Source organism: Syngnathus acus, chromosome 22, assembly GCF_901709675.1.
Source record: "Syngnathus acus chromosome 22, fSynAcu1.2, whole genome shotgun sequence".
Lineage (NCBI taxonomy): Eukaryota > Metazoa > Chordata > Actinopteri > Syngnathiformes > Syngnathidae > Syngnathus > Syngnathus acus.
The window spans coordinates 10,919,731-10,940,993 of record NC_051106.1 but is presented as its reverse complement, the minus strand read 5'-3'; the positions used below and the strand labels follow the sequence as shown (position 1 = coordinate 10,940,993).

At 48.2% G+C, this 21,263-nt stretch overlaps 3 protein-coding genes across 7 annotated transcripts; 1 reads left to right on the top strand and 2 right to left on the bottom strand.

The window, feature by feature from the left end:
* Positions 1–1,192: 1,192 nt before the first annotated feature.
* Positions 1,193–8,950, bottom strand: syne3 (spectrin repeat containing, nuclear envelope family member 3). 4 transcript variants are annotated; one of them, XM_037240658.1, is made up of 19 exons: positions 8,816–8,950; positions 7,549–7,711; positions 7,165–7,337; positions 6,587–6,896; positions 6,347–6,502; positions 5,701–6,048; positions 5,315–5,451; positions 5,063–5,237; positions 4,648–4,830; positions 4,276–4,419; positions 4,073–4,207; positions 3,763–3,924; positions 3,357–3,529; positions 3,084–3,169; positions 2,755–2,996; positions 2,450–2,593; positions 2,086–2,271; positions 1,934–1,984; positions 1,193–1,580 (listed from the first exon to the last, which is right to left on the bottom strand). In XM_037240658.1, the coding sequence occupies exons 2-19, from the start codon at positions 7,690–7,692 to the stop codon at positions 1,398–1,400; spliced, it is 3,132 nt and encodes a 1,043-aa protein (XP_037096553.1). In that variant the 5' UTR covers positions 7,693–7,711; positions 8,816–8,950; the 3' UTR covers positions 1,193–1,397. The 4 variants fall into 4 exon arrangements, with proteins under 4 accessions (XP_037096553.1, XP_037096554.1, XP_037096555.1 ...); XM_037240659.1 differs by having other exon boundaries at positions 2,755–2,984; XM_037240660.1 differs by having other exon boundaries at positions 2,755–2,966.
* Positions 8,951–9,229: 279 nt separating this feature from the next.
* Positions 9,230–18,860, bottom strand: gabrr2a (gamma-aminobutyric acid type A receptor subunit rho2a). Of its 2 annotated transcripts, none has more exons than XM_037240671.1 (10): positions 18,689–18,860; positions 14,744–14,784; positions 14,087–14,193; positions 12,710–12,777; positions 11,969–12,192; positions 11,344–11,426; positions 10,720–10,860; positions 10,286–10,438; positions 9,731–9,939; positions 9,230–9,627 (listed from the first exon to the last, which is right to left on the bottom strand). In XM_037240671.1, exons 1-10 carry the CDS (start codon positions 18,812–18,814, stop codon positions 9,292–9,294), a joined length of 1,488 nt encoding a protein of 495 aa, XP_037096566.1. In that variant the 5' UTR covers positions 18,815–18,860; the 3' UTR covers positions 9,230–9,291. The 2 variants fall into 2 exon arrangements, with proteins under 2 accessions (XP_037096566.1, XP_037096567.1); XM_037240672.1 differs by having other exon boundaries at positions 14,744–15,054; positions 18,689–18,769.
* Positions 17,976–21,115, top strand: LOC119116401 (gap junction alpha-10 protein-like). The gene is made up of 3 exons (XM_037241726.1): positions 17,976–18,282; positions 19,149–20,618; positions 21,077–21,115. Exons 2-3 carry the CDS (start codon positions 19,191–19,193, stop codon positions 21,113–21,115), a joined length of 1,467 nt encoding a protein of 488 aa, XP_037097621.1. The 5' UTR covers positions 17,976–18,282; positions 19,149–19,190.
* Positions 21,116–21,263: the final 148 nt, after the last annotated feature.

The window sequence follows — 21,263 nt, the reverse complement described above, 5'->3', positions numbered from 1 at the left end:
ATGCAACAGGAGATTGATGCGCAACTATGACCTCACTTGAACAGTGATATATATTGTTTGTTTTTTATTGTTTTTATTCTTTAAATCGTGTTCGAAATAAAGATTCATTCATTCATTCATTCACTTTGGTTTCGCTATGCATGACGTCCCCCGGGTTAGCATGTATGTGGTCTCTGAAAGTGGACACTTTTCATTGCTTGGCAAGGAAAGCCACTTCACAATTGACTTGCGACACACTCACGCCCTCTAGCGGTCAACAACAAACACTTTCTGAAAATGGACACTTCATTGCTTGGCAAGGAAAACCACTTCACAATTGAATTACAATACACCCACGCCCTCTAGCGGTCAACAAGAAAACTACGTGTTGGACATTTCAACTCGGTGGTGTTTACATTTCTAAATAATGCACGGGTTCACGCTGAAGAGTTGAGTCCACGCAATAACGGTGTGAAAAGAGAGCTTATTTATTTTGTTGTCTGTTTATTTATTATTTATTCATCACTCTTACTTATTCATTGTTTGTGCCTTCTTGTTCTTTGTTTTTTGTGTGTTGTTTACTTGTATGTATATTGTGTACTATGTCTTGTCACCGTGGGATAGTGGGAACGTCATTTCGATTTCTTTGTGTGTCTTGGCATGTGAAGAAATTGACAATAAAGCAGACTTTGACTTTTGACTTTGAGCTGCTGTGTATGATATTTAAGAGGCTGGACGATGGATGGATCTTTTTAAGAGCCAACTTTAATACGGGGCCTTTTCAGTGAACATAACACACCAACCAGCTCGGTCGGTACGGGTGGGTGGGTGCCTGTGGACTTCCACACGTCACACTGTATTTGTAAACAACAGCCATCCTGTTGTTCACATGGACTATTTTTGTGCTTTTATGTCCTGTTTTAGTCCAAATGAGACCAATTGCTAGGGACCGTGCCGGCTCCGCTTCTCGATGCTCCTTCTTGAACAAAATAGCATAGAGATCCGGCCGGGGTGCAACTGTAGTGCTGTAGTCTTCATTCTAAAATATCACATCCAGTCTGAGCACACATTTGAACAACTAATACGTGCACAATCCAAGTTCATAGAGCAAAATATATGTTTTCGAGATTTTAATATCGGTTCTTAATTCTTTTTCAAGGTCATGCTTTGTGCAAGAAAAAAACCCACAGACAAAATAAGAATGAGATTAAAATGAGGATTGAACAGTATTTTATTTTATATGGTTAACATTAGCAACTTTATTGTTGGCTAACAAGTAGCAACTGTATAAGGCATTTGGCTGATATGTGTGTAAATAGTGAACATAATATGCTTTTCAAATGTTCATTAAAATATGGTTTTGGATCTCTTGGAACTGGAGCTGTGAGACAAGAATGTGAAAGTGCGATGGGTTGCGTCTATGTAGGCGGTGGTCCAGAGTAGCGCAGCATAACACTGAAAGATCTTGCAAAGTTGTTGGAGATGGAGCAGCTTTCGCCTTTGTCCACAAGGGGCAGGAGAAAGGCCAGCAGCAGTAAAGCCAGGAAGAGGAGCCAGAGAGGAAGAGCCAGTCGACACACCCGCTGCAGCAAGCCAGGTTTCTGAAACAGCAATAGGGAGGAACAGGCAGAATTGGACAGTTACGTGTCTGTCTTCAAGAAGGAAATCTCAAGGACTTTTACCAACACACGTCTCTCCACATGATATAGCACGAAATACAACAACCCAGGTCCAGAGTTAGCTTAAGCCCGGGGCTAAGCCCGGGGCTAAGCCCGGGGCTAAGCCCCGGGGCTAAGCCCCGGGGCTAAGCCCGGGGCTAAGCCTGGGGCGCACGTCAAGATTTAAACTATGAGAGAGCCCACATAGGATGAGAAAAATCAAAAAATCATTGCTTGCTTAGTTTTGAATTGGTGCGCGTGCAGTGGTACCATATGTACACTTGGTTTTATGGTACCTTATATAGCGTTGCTCCAGTGGCAGGTTTCCCCAATTTGTGGGTGATTTTCTGCAAAGGGGGAACATTTCAATGTTAATGTGGCAAGATCTGCACCCAGCACATCATTAATTAACGGATGGAAAACTCGACTCGAGGGCAAGTCAAGTCACCTTGGAGCCCAGCCTAGCCTGGGGGACAACAACAGCCTTTAGCTTGGACTTGTAGAGCATCCAGCGGTAACGAAGTTCTTCTAGACTTGCGTCTGCTGCTGAACCTGATCCACTCTTACTCATTGCACTTCCTTGAAGTAAAAGTTGGAAGTGCTCCTGACCCCAGGTTACCCTTGACCTCAGGGCCTGCATACAAAAAAAAGGAATAACACAGCAGCCAAGTTATTGTTGTTGATTTTTTGGGCTTTCCAAATAATATTTCAAACCAAAGGAAAGTTTCAACTCAAGATCTCAGAGTTTGTTTGAGCACACTTGAGCCCCTAACGAAGTAGCAAATGTTGATATGCGGACACTGGTAACTTACGTTTAATGTTTCCTGTTGTATCTTGAGTTGGTTGCCCTTTAGTGTCGCTCCCTTGCTGTTAAGGATCCCTGAAAGCAGCTCATTCTCTTTGCAGAGCCAAGCCTCAAACTCTGTCCTTTTGTACTCAAATTCCACTTCATCCATCTGCGCGCACACACACACGCACGCGCACGCACACACACACACACACACACATATATATATAAAAAAAATAAATAAAAAAAAGAGAGGAAAAACTATTCCATTGTATACTGGTGATCGAAAAATGCAAGAATTTGCAATTTGTACTGTTGGATTGCAAATACCATTGTGCTGGCTTGCTGCTTGGTTGGAGGCTGTGTGAAAAGCCTGAAAGCTCCTTCACCTTGGCCCAGGCTCTCCATGGTCGGAGCCTTTTCTTCTGGGCTTTCCTCATCACTAGCAGGCCAAAGTGCTCCTCTGCTTGCTGCGTCACTGTTAACATTTGTATCCACTGTAGAGTCTTCAGCAAGAGGCTGCTGATGCTGATGATGATGATGATGATGCTGCTGCTGATGATGATGACCTGCTTGACTCAACATGGACAAATCCTCTCCATCTCCAGCACAGAAAGTGTGGCTGCCCATCCCTTTTCCTGATACTTTGAGAGGATTATCCTGCTGTAGTCCAGGCAGTACGGCTAAGTCTTCAGTTTGACCAAAGCATCCGCTGTCCACCTTATTTATGGAACCATTCACCAGCCTAGAAGGGGGGGGGAGATGGAAATTGACAAAGACAAAAGTGTCAGGAGGCATTTGACCCCCCCCAAGTTGCAGCTGTTCCTTGACGAGAAAGTAGGTCAATCATTTTGGGCTTTTCCAGAATGGGAGCACCAAGCAACCTCTGGTTGTGCATTCCTGAATCTCCTTGTATTTGCGTCTGCTTTTACCTGTGAATATTGAGACTGGTGGTATACAAGGCCAACCATAAACCTTGAAGGCGTGTCATATCTCCCTCAATGTGGACTCTTCCTTCCTCCGAGGTCCTTTTTAAAAGCGTCTGAGCCTGCATCTCCAACTGGTGAAGCTGGATCTCCTTCTCCGGAAACTCTCCAAGTGTTTTCTGGGGACGGTCAATGGCAGATGAAGGAAAATGAAACTCAGACCACGATGACGCAGGAAATCTCCAATACCATAACGCAAGTGTATTTAGATTGCGCATTTCACAACAGCTGCAGCTGAAACAAAAGACGTTTATGCTGTACAACACAAAAAAGATCATAATGGTAGCAAATTTGCAAGAGTGGGGCCACAATCGGATTGAGGGATTGATTGGCCTTTTGTTAAGACTCAGACCTGGGCCTCATGCTGGCGCTTTTCTATGCTCCACTCTCCCGTAGGGCTCTTGAAGGACTCCAGCTTCTGCTTGGCGATAGTCAACCATTTCTCCAGGTTTAGGAAACGCTCGTGGAAATTTGCATGATGGCCGATATTCTCCTCACACTTGTGCAGATTCGCCTGCAAACAACCAAAACTCAAAATGTGCATGTATGCATATACGTATGGGAGGTTACCAGCTAGATCCCGGTCACCCAAAGTGAACAAAAGAGTGACAGCCGCTGGATTTTGGAAATTCCCTTCGGCTCATCAATGTGGGAGCTCTTACCTCAATTGTCTCGTTCAGGTATTTCCAGTCGCGATAGAGCTTTTCAAAGCGAGAGTGTTTGCTCGGACAGGACGATACGAGCGTTTCCAGAGCTGTGATGTGGGCTTCGCAGTCTTCTAGCTCCTTTTGGATCACCTGAGGAAAAAGGCGCAGTCACTATCTGGAGAGCTTTGTTGATACATCAACGACGTCATTTCACTCACCCTGAACTGCTGGGACTGACTTTTCTTTGCCAGGATGTCAGGCTGGAGCCCAACGGTTGCCATCATTGCATCTCTGAGACTGCTCAACTTGGAGCCAATCACAACGGAGGCCTCTTCAAAGTCCTTTGTGCTTGAGATGAAAGCCTGACAAAGTCAAAGGACTTGGATGAAATGTTACAGCCTGCTCTGAGTGGACCAAGCTTTCTTTGGCCTTGCGTGCGTGCGTGCCGATGGCGCTTTTCTCATCATTTAAGCTTGCCAAGATGTTTGCCAGGCAACACTTTTTCTCGTCCCCATCAAATGTGGAGATAGCCAATAGAAGTGACGCTGGATCCAGGTTTGAGAAGAACTTGGTTTTTTTTTCTCTCTCACCTCCAGTCTTCCCTTTCTCTGTATAAGCTGATCGTGCAGTAGTTCTCTGTTCCTCGTCGCAGAACTCAGCTCACTGCGCAGAGCATCGGAACGTTTGGGATCAAACAGAGATTGGAGCCGGTCCCCCCTCGTTTGGAGCTGATTCAAACGCTCCTGCAGCTGGATACTGTCCTTCACCAGCCGCTGAGTGGAGATGACAGGACGGGAAGAAAGAAAGAAAGAAAGAAAGAAAGAAAGAAAGAAAGAAAGAAAGAAAGAAAGAAAGAAAGAAAGAAAGAAAGAAAGAAAGAAAGAAAGAAAGAGCACATTGCACACATACGACATATGACCTTTCTAGTCACAATAATAACAATAAAACGTATCCAAAGACTGAAGCACAATGAAAATTGCGACATAAAAAGAATGCGTGCTTTACCTCAATATTCTGGAGCAGTTGAAGAATGTGTGACAAGTCTGTGACCTCAGCAGATGCCTCCAAAACCTGAGAGACCATATCTCTCCAGCGCGCAAAGAAAAGCAGGGTGTCCTCCAGCGTCTTTCTCAAGCTGCACTCTGACTCAGAGCACAATTTGGCCGCTTTGCATTTCACGCTGTAGTTCCAACATACAGATACATACACGTTAGGAGGAAAGCTGCAAGGAAGCGGGAAAGGCAAGTTATCGGCCACCTCTGATGTTCTCTGACCACAGCGAGGACATCGTCGGAAATGTGACGGGAGTCCTCCGAGAACCCGAACAGCTCCTTGAGCTGCGACTTTAGACGTTCCACTTGGGACTCCTCCGCCGCCAGAGCCTCTCTCACGTCCTAAAATGAAGTGGAGTTCATCAGAAAAGAGCTTTCATTTTTGGGGGGACGGAAACGAAAGGCATTTTCAGGTGTCAGTTTGATTTTGGGCTGACGCCAGGAAACAATACGCATGACAATGCCTGCCTGCCTGCCTCCGGAGGCTGAGATGAAGAAACCACAAAAAAGCCCAGATACGCAGACATGGCAAGTCATTAGGATTGCGGGACCACCTCAGCTTTCCCATGGTATCATTTTTGACAAACTCACCGTGTATCTTCTCCACTGGTCCATCATCTGCGCTTCGCTAAACTCAGCCCCACGAGGGTCCTCCAGTTCCCGCTCGAGCTCCCGGAGTCGTGTCCGGAGGCTTCCCACGTCGTCTTGCAGTCGCCTGCATCTTGCCGTGTAGTCGCCGTGCGTATCCAATGTGGAGCGCAGACCCTCCTCAACCTCACACAGGCCTTGTCTCAGTCTCTGCCAACCAAGCCTGAGCTCTTCAGCCTCGTCTACAACCAGCTCCGCTCCAGCGGGGCACGTCTGGACTCTGACGCCTTCAGCCGCAGCCTCTATATGCTGCAGAGTTTTTTCCTCACTGGCTACCATGTCGTCCAGGGCCTAAAAAAGGCAAAGGTACAAATGGAGAAAATCAGTCAAATATGATTACGCTCGGGCGACGCGATTTGAGTTGCCGATTTTAGGAGGCGTGAGGATTGAGTGAGCAGCCGCCGCTACCATCACCGCCGCCATCACCGCCGCCGCCACTATCGTCACCTCCACCAACACCTCCACCACCGCCGCCACCACCTCTTAAGTGTGAGCTTGTGCAGCCCACTTTGTTCATCGTAGTACACAAGCTGTTGAGCATTTGTTTTCATCGTACATTTGACAGCATATAGTACAATTGCAGACTGACTTTTAAAGCTTGGATCTTGTTCTCTGACGTGTCCTCTTTCTCCATAAGATCTGTCAGCTCCTTGGTCTTGGACAGCAGCCATGACTGAAAGCGCTCAACACTGCCTCGGTAAGTCCGGTGCTCCTCGGCCATCCCCTGAAGCAGCGCTAGGCGATCCTAGAATAGTGCCAGTCACACTTTGGCCTTCATGTGATCAAGGGAAATGCGTCACGGCACAGGTACTCAAATCGGACATTTTACCTCCACCTTGTCCTTGAGGTCGTCGTACGCCTGCTGCAGTCCCTCCCGAGCTCGGGAGTCCACGCTGGGGTCTCGGGTTCTGTCGTGCAGCACGGCGGCTTCGTCCAGCAGCCTCTTGATCAGAGCTGCCTGGCCGTGGACGTCGCTCAGCGCCACTCTCTGTTGGTCCGCTTGCCACAGCTTTTCCTTCAATCCCACTTGCAAGGGCACGCCGACATCCAAGTGGCACTGCTGCTTGGCTAGCCACGACTCAAACTCCCGGAGGGCCTTCAAATACTCGCTCCAATGGAGCCACACCCACTCGATCCGACTGGGAATCGAGTGAAAAAATAGCCACAAGGTTCAACAAGTTAAGACAATGCATTGAGGACACTATGAAGCTTTGATATACATTGAACCCCGCGGGGCTGGGCTTTTGCAGAGAATGTTGAGCAGAATTGTCAACTGTGAAGCCCTTTTGTCAAAGGGCAAAATGGACGGTAAATAAATGGAGCAGATAATCACGCAGAAAGACTTCGACTCGGGTAAAGGAATTGACCAAGAAAATGGTGATAAAAATGCATGCAAGAATTGCCAACCTGTGGCAGTGAATGATGTAGGTGCACGTTTCCTCCCAACAACTTTTTAATTCTTTGAGCTTAGCGTGGATGTGGCTCTTCACGCCTTCCTCCCCCGTCTCCAGAAGATGCTCCGCTGCGACCAGCGCCATCTCCATCTTCACACGACCATCGTGCTCTGATTGGTGAATTTTCTTCAAATTGGAAATATTGACTTTTTAGGACGGGCGGCAAACACGTACAGGTCCCGGAAAGTAACATCTCTGCACAAGTCAACAACGTGCGGCAAAGTGTGACACGCTTTGCACTTCCCAGATGGAGATGCGCTACCTCGGCACGGAGAGTAAAGAAAAAAATGACAAGTCTATGATTTGAAATGATACGCAAAGTCGAGGGGGGTCTCACCTCGGTCTCTCTGAGTCTGGCTTCAAGAGCATTGCGGGGCCCTTGGGTGTTATCGTTTGCCCTCAGCCTCTCCTGGGCAGCCTTCATCCAAGAGAGTGCCGCTTCCAGTCTTTCCGTGAACGTGCGCTGCTCCTGCTCAGTCATGACCGTTCAGGTTTCAGGCCTGAGAAACAACCACACTGTCAGACTCTGCTTTCACATACTACGTACTATCTTCTTCTTGTTAAAGGAGGACCAAGAGAGTCTGGCCTTTTGAGAGTTCTTGAATAAAAACTGGGCCGGCCAGGTGTGGTATCAGCAGTGTTTGCGAGCCAAAATGTGGCTTCGAGTTGAAATGGTATCCATCATCCAGTTTAGTGACTGGACTTGTATTTAGGCTCTCGAAAACTCTTACGAGCCGAATCAATCAAAGCTGCGTGCTAACGCTTCATTTGTGAAGAGCCTAGCCTTCTTTCTCATGCGATCTTCCATTTTTGTTGCATCGATCAAACCTGAAGATGGTTTTATTTTTTGACGTGTGTTGTAAATAAAAAGTCCAAATTCATGCAGAGCTAACACTTAGTCCACAAAGTGACTCAGACAAAGCTGCTATGTTCACGTTTATTATTCCATGCAATGCAATGCAACCGCACGCTCCATTGGAGTTAGAATTCGCGTCCTCCCTCCTCGCTCGCCGTAGACAAAATGAACACACTTTTTTTGTTCACAAAGCACTTCGACTATGCAATACAATACTTACACCTTTCACCGGAACAACGCACTTTACAAAGAAATAATTAAATAGCACACTAAATATTGGCAATAAACAATAACGATGTCTCTGTACGCCTTGTTATGAAGAATTGAGAATTCCTCTTCAAGGGTGGAACAGCACCAGACTCGGCTAATAATGTCAAGTAAATGTCATCAAACCGATATGGATCATTTTCTCACAGTAGATGCCTGCATTTTCTTCCGATCACCCCATTCCACTAGTGGCGGCAAACTACGGAAGTACACGGCAGCTGCCCCGAGGGGAGGATGCCTGCCAGTGCGCGCCTACGACCCTTCCGACCACCACCAAACGTTCATACACGACTGTGAGCAAGTAAGAGAGTGAGTGGCCATGGGTTGGATGCAGCCGCTCACCCCAAGAACACAACGAACCACCCATGAACATGGAACGTACGGATTGCTCTATCGCTCATCCTGTTTAGGACTTCCTTCATGTAGCCAGGGAATATTTGTTGACGAAGGGAAAAAAAGATACTTCTTGAGTAATACTCACAATGTTTTGCTCATCGGGGGACAACAACGCGCAAATCGACCCAGTTGTGTTGTGGTTGGAGTCAGTCAAGTTGGAGGAGAGCAGGCCGGAAGGAAGTCGCTGGGTCGCGCGCGCTCGCGCGCGCCGGCCTGCCCTGCCCTGCCCTGGGCTGGGACGGCCAAGCTGCATTCACAGACTCTTTGTAAATTGCAATGTCGTCATCAAATCTCAAAATGTTTTCTCATTGAAATGGAATTGCCATCGTGCAAAGGTCCCTTTCGGTCCATGTACCTTCTGTTCATTCTATTTTCGAAAACTCGGCATGAAGAATGCTCAAATTAATGACGCGTTCAAAAATAATAGGTGCGGAAAAGGCCGGAATTTATTATCCCCCCCCCCCCCCCCCCCCCAGTCAAATTTAATCAGCTCAGAATCTTAACATTTGAATAAAGCTTGTATTTTCTAGGAGTGCAGCTCTAAATCATTCGTGCATGTGATCAGCAGTAGACAGACCAATAGATGAGGTTGAAGAAAATGTAGGAGCCGGGAAAAATCATACGGGAGTATTTGTCAATGGCATGCGTGTTTTGGATGATGTTTAGGGTACGCAGGCTCTTCTTCTTCTTGATGGTGGTGGACTCGCTGCTCACTGACAGATGAACCACCATATGATCCGTTTTTTCGGAAACGTCATGCATTTCTTCCTGCTCCTCCTCAGGCACCATGGGCTCTTCTGTGTAGCCGGCAAGACTGTTGGTATCGGCCTCGCTATAGGTGCCGTCTAACATTGCCATTGTCCGGGTCTGGGAAATGCCGCACGTGCAGGGCAAGGACTGTCGGGAAACGAGGCAGAATGCGGTCGGAACCCGGCAAACAAACAAACAAACAAACAAACAAACAAACAAACAAACACAGAGGTGAGAGAGCCAAAGTTACCTGCGATTGCGCCCGCGCTCTCATTTTCCGTGCCCGGCGGTCCTGGGCAGTGGACAGGTAGTTGACGGCAGCATACTCCAGCACCGATAAGAAGACAAAGACAAAGCTAACCCAGAGGTAAATGTCCACCGCCTTGATGTACGATACTCGGGGCATCGATGCGTTCACGCCGGTGATGATGGTGGACATGGTTAGGACAGTGGTGATTCCTAGACGCAAGACACGGCGGGACATTACCACCTCATCAAGCTACAAAAACAGAGTCGCGGGAATCGCGAGCCCCCAGTCATTTGTTGATCATCAATTAAGTGGCTGCCACCATCTTGAAAGCAAGGATTGCGAAAAGGATTGCTTTCATCTGCTTTGAATCGACTCCATCCACCGATACAGATTTGTCTGGAGTCAAATCTGAGTCTGAAGTGTCATTTCTGTGGAACTAAAAACAAAAACATATCGCGAAATAAATCTACGACGAGAGACGAGCAGAAGTGCCCAAATAGCTGTGGCTCTGTTTGATGGCGGGCTTTTGTCATCTCGGCAAGTCTCGCATTTTACCCAGGGAAACTCTGGCTGGCACAGCGCGGCGGTCAATCCAAAAGGACACCCAGGATAGCATGACCATTAATGTGGCGGGAAAATAGGTCTGCAGCAGGAAGAAGAAGATGTGGCGTCTCAGCGTGAAGTTGATGTACAGCCGATTGTACCAGCCTGAAAAGACACAGCCAGAACAGCTCAGGTGTGGAAGGAAAAAGGGAAAAAAAACACACACACACACACACACGTAATTCTAAAATGCAGGAAGGCAAGCACACGTTAGCTCCGGCCTTCTGTTCTGTCACCCCGTACACCTTAGAATGCTTTTTGTAACACAAGTGTGATTTTTGTCAGCCAGCGCTAAGGGCCGGTCGATTGGCAGCATCTGCTGCTGTCTATCGAATAAGCTAAAAAGAGCAAAGCAACATTTGGAGCGCTGAATATTGTGTTCATACCTGTGCTGCTGTAGAAAGCCAAGCGAGATGTGGTGTGGAATTTCTGGATGAGAAACTGCGATAAGGAAATCCGATCGTCGGTGCTGAGGGATTCGTCGCCGCTTTTCCAGTAAAGCATCAAGTCTTCATCTGTGTATGCATCTGTCACACACATACAGCTCATTTGCATGGGAGTGGGACTTCCCAAGCTTGCAATGATGGATGTTCACTAACAAGCTCCACGGCACCAGTAGATTTGCTTTGAGCGATGACATGACCTAACCGGTCAACTCGCACTGAATTGAGCCTAAAGCTCTTTACAACGCCTCACATTCACCCAAACAACAAGCAAGCGTTTATTATTTGCACACCTCCACTGAGCGGGAATCCACCCCACGCTGCAAGTCGGTGGTGATGATGGATGGATGGATGGATGGATGAGCAGATGGATGGATGAGCAGGTGGATGGATGAGCAGATGGATGGATGGATGGATGGATGAGCAGATGGATGGATGAGCAGATGGATGGATGGATGAGCAGATGGATGGATGGATGGATGAGCAGATGGATGGATGGATGGATGGATGGATGGATGGATGGATGGATGGATGGATGGATGGATGACTATTTGATGAACGACTCACAGCTTTCCAACTCCAAGGAGCAAGTCTGAGAATCCAAAGGAAATCGGCTGAAGTCCATGTTACAAGCTGCAGTCACTGTAACTCTATGACACATCAAGAGGACAATCATTGCAGTATCACGATATGTACATTGGTATAGGCAGCGCATTCATTATTTGTCATGATTTACTTTCACGACAACTGTCGCCATCATTCTTTGAAACCGTCATTGAGGCACAAATTCTCCGTACAGGATCCCAACGCACTCAACAGACGCAACAAAGCAAAACAGAAGGATCAGAGCAAGCTCAGTCGCAGTACAACACTGCTTTCTTTCCTGCCGCAAGCTCAGTAGCAGTACAACACTGCTTTCTTTCCTGCCGCAAGCTGAGTAGCAGTACAACACTGCTTACTGCCTGCCGCTAGGGAGCATCCATTTTCAAGAGCGCTTATCCTGCTCAGGGTCGCCCGCCCAGAGTGCTGTCCCAGCTGAGATGCACCTATTGGACACCCGAACCTGGTCGACAAACGAGCGGCCACAGCCAAATGAGCGGCAACCCGCTCATTAGCTATTTAGCGGATCATGGATATGGCTGTTCAATCAAGCAAATGCGACTGTAGCAAATACGAACAATGATATGCACACCTGAGACTGTAAAGCACGTGGCCGTCAGGAAAGACACGCAGCATGATGTTGTCAGTGGTTGTGTCGTGGATGAAAGATCGCTTGGAGTGGACAAAGAATACATCAGGCACCCAGATCTTTTTCACCAGGCGCCCATCAAATGTCATGCTCTTGTTGGTGCTGCTGCTGAATGACAGACGCTCATCTTTCCAATAATGTCGCAGGTACAAGGTCATGGTAAAGTCCTGTTGGAAGATGGCGACGGCAAAGTAGTCCACAGAGTAGCAGGTAGAAAATTGATCAGTGCTGGCCCAAAGCCATTTGGCAAATGTTGGAAACATGGCAGGCAGGCTGGCGGGCGGGCTGGCTGGCTGGCTCCATTTGTGGATGGAAATCATGACATCATTGATTGCGCTTTGGCAAAATTGAAAGTTGCATCAAGACAACGATTCAATAAAGCCCATCAGATTGCGCTCTCTTCTGCTTTATTTTCACGACACAAACACAGTTAATAAACCATATGTTGAGAGCAAGCGAGACCTATGGCTAACACATAATACATATTCTGTCCTGACGGCATTACAAAAAACATGCTAATATTTATGGCCGCAAAGCATTAACTGCGATATGGTGGCCAATGACTAGAGTGTAATCATAATAATCTGGATTTGTACTTAAAGTTGATGACTCATTGATGGAACCAATGACCATATCTATTTGTATGATTTACATTTGCACAATGTATTGCATAGGTTAGCCTACCATGTCAACTTCCGAGATGCTGTCCAAGCTCTCCACCTGAACATCTACTCCCACGGGGATAGCGGGACCTGAAAAACAAAAGCACCGGATGTAAACCGTTGCCGAGTAAAAAGCATGTGTCAGCTAAGCCTAAGCTTGAGGTGTGTGCAATTGTTTCGGATGTTTTTGTGTTGCTCTAAAAAATAGCACTGCATACTTTTTCTAGCTCATATATGTATGTAGAATTTGAACATATAGATTGTATCGAGCGATATGGCTGGATATACATCCCCATCCATCCATCCATCCATCCATCCATCCATCCATCCATCCATCCATCCATCCATCCATCCATCCATCCATCCATCCATCCATCCATCCATCCATCCATCCATCCATTATCCAAAGCGCTTATCCTCACAAGCGTGCTGGTGCCTATTCCAGCTGTCTCTGTCATTCTCACTTACTCTGAGTTTTTCTCTCTCGCTCTCTATTCGAGAAAGCGAGAGAAGAGAGAGAGAGAGAGAGAGAGAGAGAGAGAGAGAGAGAGAGAGAGAGAGAGAGAGAGAGAGAGTGACATGTGGGATGTGTTATTGCTTTTAATCCTCAGTAGAATAACACATTAAGCTGTTGTTAATCTGCAAAGAAGGAAGAGAGGGGAAAGACCATCAGCCACATCACTTGATGTGTAACCTCGTGTTTTGTTTATTACAGTAGTGGTGGTGTGCTTTTCACAAAATGTGCTTGAGCCATGTTTGAGCGAGACAACGTACTTTTCAATTGCTTTCGAAGCAAGCAGCAATCATTGATCATCGAGTTTGCCCACAGGACTCCGAGTCAATCATCAAGCCGTACTATATACGGTATACACGTATTAGCCGCACTCGGTCCTGCCGTGTCGGTATTATCGGAGCAAGGAAGGCGCGGGAAAAGTACAGCGCTGGATCCGCCGTACTTTGGCCCCCAAAGACTAACAAGGATGACACAATCAGAACCGTGATGCCTTTCTCAAATGAACACTCCTCGGTGTCATACGACCTGTCCGTCATGCGGCGAGCTTGTCGCACTCTTGTGACAATGGGGATAGCCCCTCGAGTGTTTGAAATCAAACTCTCGTGGGGCCTGGCCCAACACAGCTCCGTATGTACGTAGGTGGCAGCAGCAGCGAGCGGATTAAGCTGGCAGGGCGGCCGGCCGTTCCTCCCCCTTACACTTCACGTTTGCATTGGCACCAATCATAGGCCAGATGCTACTCTGCAAATGACACAACTAAGAAGCGGCCATTGCAAAAAGATGTATCAAATAGCGCCTATTTTGGCATTGGAGTCAATATAAAGCCAATGGCAATCAAGCCATCGATCAGAAAGTGTGGCCAGACGGAGGTCACCTAGGACGTACCTCCAAACGCTGGCCTCATGGTGAAGTCATGATCATCTACTTTGATGAGATGCTCCGTCTTCGTTTTGCGAGACTTGGTCACATCCGGGGGCTTCTTTGCCAACGAGCTAAAGGGAGAGAAAGAATCCATTAGGGACCTTTACAGATCAATCAGATCAATGCAGCTCTTTATCAGAGAGAACAGCAGAGACATAAGACGTGAGTGACGATTCTGTCTTGGCAACTGCCAAGAGACAGCTCCCTGGACTCATATGACAACGTGGGATCCAACCAAGCTGACGGGCACAAAACAGCATGGACCGAGCCGGAGCAAATACAGTATGATGACTTCTTCATTGTAGCGCGCAGAAACGCTAGAAATGGTGCTCTGAGCAAGCAAATCTACCCCACCTCCCCCCTTCCTTCCAGTCACGTTGACTGAGAAGCCCATCAAGAAAGAGGAAAACACAAAACAACAGGTAACAAAGTATCAAAATCCAAAAATCAGAAAGCAGGAAACTCAATACAGACAACTGGACAAGGCACAAGTGGCTGACGTAGTTGATTGGAAGTGTGTGTGTGTGTGTGGGGGGGGGGCTAACCACACACACCACGTGGACACATTCACTTGCTCTTTAGTATAACCTTTCTTACCAAATGAACATATCAGATACTTACGAGCCATGCTTTCGGATCTCCACGGTGCCCGTCCATCTCCTCTGGCGATGGCGGCATTCCCCCGTTAGAAGGAGACACAGAAATAAAAGCAAAGCTTTGGTCAAATTGGGCATTTTGAAGAGAGAAATCCACAGGTGGGACTCTTGAATCCTCCCTCTGTGCATTTTATTCCAACGGGACTCAGGCACAGCATGACTCTCCCTCTGCTAATGATGGATGAGTCCAAAGTAGTATGTGCATGCATGCACCTAGTCACCGTCTGGACTTTTCACATCAGGGCAAGGGCGGGCGAATAAACATCTGAAGCCCTGCTGTAGGGGGGAGAGAGAGCGAGAGAGCGAGAGAGCGAGAGAGAGCGAGAGAGAGAGAGAGAGAGAGAGAGAGAGAGAGAGCGAGAGAGAGAGAGAAATACTCTGAGATTATTTGCAGATCGGCATGGCACAACATGAGGGAGATTATTACTCGCTCTGCTCTCAGGATTGTAGGATTGTTTTGGTCGACAGGCGTAAACCCCCAAGTTAAAAAAACGCTTGTACTATTTGACTGGCAGCAGTGATCTAATCGTTATTTTGCGCATCTGTCATTTACAATAGAATACCGGAAATGTCGGTCCGCCTTGGGTTTTAGACGAAACCAAAGGCTTTTATGTGCTGTGCGGAAAATACACTACTTTGGTGTTTGACCCAACGCAAATGTTCCATCATCCAATGAATATTCCATTTGACCCAGAATTTGGTTACCTCCATCAAAAATAACCCCAAATTTGGACTTGACACAGACCACCCAAAAATGAAGTCAAGGAAACAAGCTAAATCTGTGTGAGACCCGAGTAACTGTGAAGTCATTGCCTGTCAACAGCACGTGGCTTGCCTATGGAGGGATTTTTTTTTTTTTTTTAAATCACTAGGTGACCTTAGCAACAACAACAACAAAAATCCCAGCGTGGCACACGGCCTGCTTCCTCATTGAAAATGAGACGTCCCCAGGATCCCCCGGATGCTTGGCAAAAGTCATTCTCACAGTTTTGTCACTGCTGACGGACGCGCTTTCGGTCACTCTGTCTGTATCGGAGCATAATTGATCAACCCCGCATGAGTCCAAATAATAAATCCAAGTTGAACGGATGTCCACGCAATAAAGGAATAAATCCATGGCCATGTTCAACGTGGCACCTAGACGCAATTGAATTTATTATTCCTTAGTTCAAATTACGTACTGTGCTGTATTGTGTTTTCTTTTCCTTTTTGTTTGCCTGCCTGCCTGCCTGCTTGCTTGCCCAGGGACAACAGATGCAAATGAGCTGTTAATTGTACATTGTCCCAGTTAAAATAAAATAATTACAAAAATGACCTCCCACATACAACAAGAGTCAAGGACAGTGTTTTAGTATTTGCATAACATTAAAAATATATAAATATAGATCTTTCTGTGACCTCTCAGTTTGATTATTGTGAGCGGCCTCTTGCAACTCCAAAAAAGCTGTGACCCAAGTACTGACAAGAAAAAAAAAAAAATTCATGCTAAAAACGAGGACTTTGTCTGTGGCAGTTGGAGCCTGGTGGCATGCCACTGGTTAGCCTTCAGAGGCTTCCATTTAGGAGGAAGTCTTTGGATGACATGCAGGCGGGTGTGACAGAGAAGATAGAGAGGACAGAGTGAGACGGAAACCATTGATCTGCGGCGGCGGCGACACCTAAAGAAGAAGTGGATGCTATGTAGGTGTGCCCTATGATTGGCTGGCCACCGGTTGGGGGTGTCCCCCGTCTAGCACCCAAAGGCAACAGACCCAACTGGAAAGATGAGCCCGCAATTGAGCAAGGTTACAGGGAGCGCTGGAAGAAGTCGTCAAGGCACCCATTGAGAATTCAAAATTCCTTCTAATAGGAAAAAGAACATTTGATTTAGCCAAGAAATGGAAAGTGCAGCCAAGTGCAGTCCAGTGCAGTGCAGTGCAGTCTTCTCTTTGCTTTGCTTTGCTCTCTCTCTCTCTGTCTCTCTCTCTCTCTCTCTCTGTCTCTCTCTCTCTCTCTCTCTCTCTCTCTCTCTCTCTCTCTCAATTGAAGCACGTGCAAAGCTTTGGAAATCCCAGATGGTAAATGCTCAGGCAACACAGGGCGGATTATAACTGAACATAAAATTGTCTTATGTAACACATGGTGGCGCAGACGACGACAACCACCAGCAGCAGCGGTGGCGGCGGCGGCGGCAGCAGCTGTTACGCAAGCGCCCATATGACTTGCAATGGCCATGTGTGATCCACCACACCCGCACGTGCATTTTTCATGGCTGCATGTTATCCGCAGGATTTGATGCTATTCAAGACAAGCGACTTGATTTTTTGTCATCGTTGCAATTTTGCAGGCTTTGGAACAGTGTTCATTTTGTTCATCAGACAAAAACGCATTAGTGAAGGCACGCTTTTTGACTGGACGACTAAAATTAGACGAGACCAGACTCGAAGCCTCCGTCGCCAAACAATAAGCGGGACTAAATCAGTCAGCCTTTTAATGTCGGCAAAAGGAAAATACATTGGCGAGATCTTTACCCGCCTTTGCCGCTGGGCGGAGCTTATGACGAGCCGGCCCCGGATTGTGTAAGCCAATGATCCTGGTGTGACATCGAGCATTTGGCTACAGCAATAACGGCGGCGGTGGCGGTATCTGAAGGGAAAATCAAATCGATGCTCCATTGACTCTGTCAGCACACAATGGAAAGCCAATTAAAGGCCCTCCGGGCACAGCTGGTCGTTTGATGGAGCCACGCCACCCCATCGTGGATCTGGCCACATGCAGCCTTTTCGTCCACTTGCGATTGAAATTCTTTTCCAGGCCAAATTGCAAAAGCACTACAAACTTTTGATTTCTTTGTGTGTCTTGGCATGTGAAGGAATTGACAATAAAGCAGACTTTGACTTTGAACTGACATGGCCTGCCTGCCTGCCGCCTGCCTTCCTGCCTGCCTGCCTGCCTGCCTGCCTAAGTTCCAAATCGCATTTGCAAACATCATCCTTGGCTCATGATCTGCCTCTTCGATTGATTCGTCAAAAGCGTCATCGTGGCCACCATTTCTACAAACAACTCAAAGCAGTAACGCACTGCTTGCATGACTAATAAGGAGAAAATCCTCGCTCTTATCGTTTAGGCCCTCAGATGAGGATCCTATTGCATGTGAATGACCAAGCATAAACAAGAGAAAGAGTTGGCACTGCTTGCTGGCTGGCTGGCTGGCTGGCTGGCTGGCTGGCTGGCTGGCCGGCTGGCTGGCGTGTGGGATGGGGGGATGGCTACATGGGCCCATGGACATGTAATCAATGCACACATCCTGTGAGCCCAGCGTGCAACACGGGAGAGCATTTGCAGCATCCAGCCCGCCCGCCCGTCCGTCCGTCCGTCCGTCATCAAACAAATGATCTTCATGTGGATTATCAGTTCATCTCTACAAAAGTTGACCTACCTTCATGGGGTCGCCAGCGGATTCCTTGGATATTGACATTTTCATCATGAAGAGCAGCAATAGGCCAAATGGGACCCCATAGATTTGTAAGTATTCTTTCAATATCATTCACGTACGCGATTGACGTGACTATCTGGGCTTCACTGGAGTTAAATGTCGCAGAAGTTACAAATCTGAATGGACGATTGGAAATACTGACCTTCTGACAAAAATCCCACTTGCATTGGTTCAAAATCAAAGACCCTGCTTCATTTTCAAATTAGACTTCACCATAGCTCTTGCATCAGCCTCAAAAGTATGACCATGACAATGAGCAGACCATTTGACTCTTTTTCCATTGAGCCATTCATTTTGTGGTCAGTGGGAGGCAGGCAGGCAGGCAGGCAGGCAGGCAGGCAGCCACGCAGGCAGGCAGGCAGGCAGGCAGGCAGGCAGGCAGGCAGGCAGGGCTCTCCAAAAGGAATAGATAGCAAAAAGTCATGTAACACTCACCATCCATTTTGTGTACTGCTTGTCCACCACGGGGGCGCGCTGGAGCCTACCCCAGCGGCCATCGTAGGCGGGCGGGCAGGCAGGCAGGCGGGCGGATGGGGACACGCTCAACCTGTTGCCAGCCATCCAACCGCCCCGCACCCTCTCAGCTGTGAGGTGGATGTGCCAACCAGGGCCCCATCTACCTATATATATAGAGAGAGAGATATATCGATAGATATACTATACACACACGCACATTTGTGACCATTGTATTTTGGGGGTTCATCCATGCGTGCATTGGAGAGGTCTACCTGCTTCTCCCAGCTTTCCTATTCAAGCAAGCAATCGGTGGAGTGGCCCGATACGTCCACGCTGTCGATACGTAAACGTGCTTTGCTAGGTGCGCACAAACGGTACGGGGAAACTTACCACGCCTGGCTTACGGAGCTCTCCGCCCTCCCTTTCTTTCTCCCCTCAGCTCCAGGACACGTGGCGGCGATAAAGCGGCCGGAACCTGACGATGGGTGACTGGAACCTACTGGGCAGCATCCTGGAAGAGGTCCACATTCATTCAACCGTGGTGGGCAAGATCTGGCTGACCATTCTGTTCATTTTTCGCATGCTGATCCTGGGGGCGGCCGCCGAGGACGTGTGGGACGACGAGCAGTCGCAATTTGTCTGCAACACTGAGCAACCAGGTTGCAAGGCAGTCTGCTACGACCGGGCCTTCCCCATCTCGCTCATTCGCTTCTGGGTCTTGCAGGTCATCTTCGTGTCCGCGCCTTCGCTCGTCTACATGGGCCACGCCCTCTACTGCATCCGGGCGCTGGACAAAGAGCGCCACAGGAAACGGATACAGCTCAAGGAGGAGATGGAGCGAGCCCAATTGGCATTGGACGAGCACAAACGAATAGAGAGGGAGCTGAGAAAGCTGGACGAACAGCGAAAGGTGAAAAAGGCGCCGCTGCGGGGATCGCTCTTGAGAACCTACGTCATCCATATCCTGACCCGCTCGGCCGTGGAGGTGCTCTTCATCCTCGGACAATACCTTCTTTACGGCGTCCGACTGGAGCCGCTGTATAAATGCGAGAGGGCGCCTTGCCCCAACAGCGTGGACTGTTACGTCTCCAGGCCCACGGAGAAGACCGTCTTCATGCTTTTCATGATAGCCATCGCGGCCATCTCGCTTTCCCTCAACGTTCTGGAAATATCCCACCTGGGCCTGGGCAAAATCAAAAAGGCCCTCTCCGGAGACAGAGATGTGGACGATGACTGTTTGATTTTCAAGTCCAAGAGGAAGGTATCCTTGTCACATCATTGTATGATGACCCACGTGTCGCCTCACAATGGACCTCTGACTCAGACGTTCAAGGTAATAGCGCAAGAAGACGTCAGGCCGCCGCCGCCGCCACCTCTTTACCCCGGCCACGAGGCTGCCACGAACAACAGCGCGGCGGCCCATCTCAATCAGACCAACTACATCTGCCCTCCGTCGCTGAGCCACAACCACGTCATTTCCCAAAGTCGTCCGGGTCCGGAGGTACCCACGGCAATCGTGGAGAACCATCACGCTTTGGAAAGGGCGCTGTCGGCGGCCGAGGGAAGCCCCCCTCACAAGGAGAGCCCCCCTCACAAGGAGAGCCCCCCTCACAAGGAGAGCCCCCCTCACAAGGAGAGCCGTCAGAGAGAACATAGCGGCCGTTTAGATGTTCTTCTGCAACGTTCGTCGACGCAGAACCTCGAGGACAGTGACTCTGTGGGGAGCGAGGTCCTCCTACCCAAAGCTCGAAAAACCAGCTTCATGTTCAGACCACCATCTGAAAGTTTGTCATCCATCAGCCGTTCCACAAGTTCCTCATTACATTCTTCGGAAGAGTCCGATGAACTGGGTTCCCTGCAGGGGGACACGCTCATGATGCCCCCTGCCGCGGGGAGGAGAATGTCAATGGCAAGTAACAAAGAGCACAGACAGAAAAGCCAATTAGTGCATGCAATTGTCTTGAATTTGGCCAGACTTAGTAGTTTGCCCGGCAACGTCATCTTATACATAAGACTGAGGTTCCAGGAGCCACGTGCTTCATTTCAATGTAGACCGACGTATGGCAGGCCAGATGAATACACTGAAATGAGTTGTTAGCCACAAGAGCTGAATTAGCTTGAAAACGGGAGCTGGCCCGGAGGCAGCGCCCGCCGAGCCTGCTAGCGACGCTGAAAAGCAAAGCAACAACAAACGCTATCAGATCAAAATTGGACAGCTTCATTTATATCGTGACTTTGTATGTCTTAAGGCCCAATTGCGAGAACGTATTCAACAGCGATAGCTTCTGTCGATAGCGTGTCCAAACGTCAATTCAATCGCGTAATCAAAGACTGGAAATGCAATAACTGTGCTGTTTTCTTCCATAGAGTGTCTTTCTGGATATTTCATCTATCATGAAGAAGTGAACATTCCCACAACTGACATTGGCTTGGCCACTTCAGCAATATGAAAAAGATCTCACCCATCAACTCAAGTCACATGGGTCCCAAACATTTGCTCTTTTGGATGAGAAGCACCTTCAACTGATTGTGCAAAGGAAGGCACCAAGCAGGA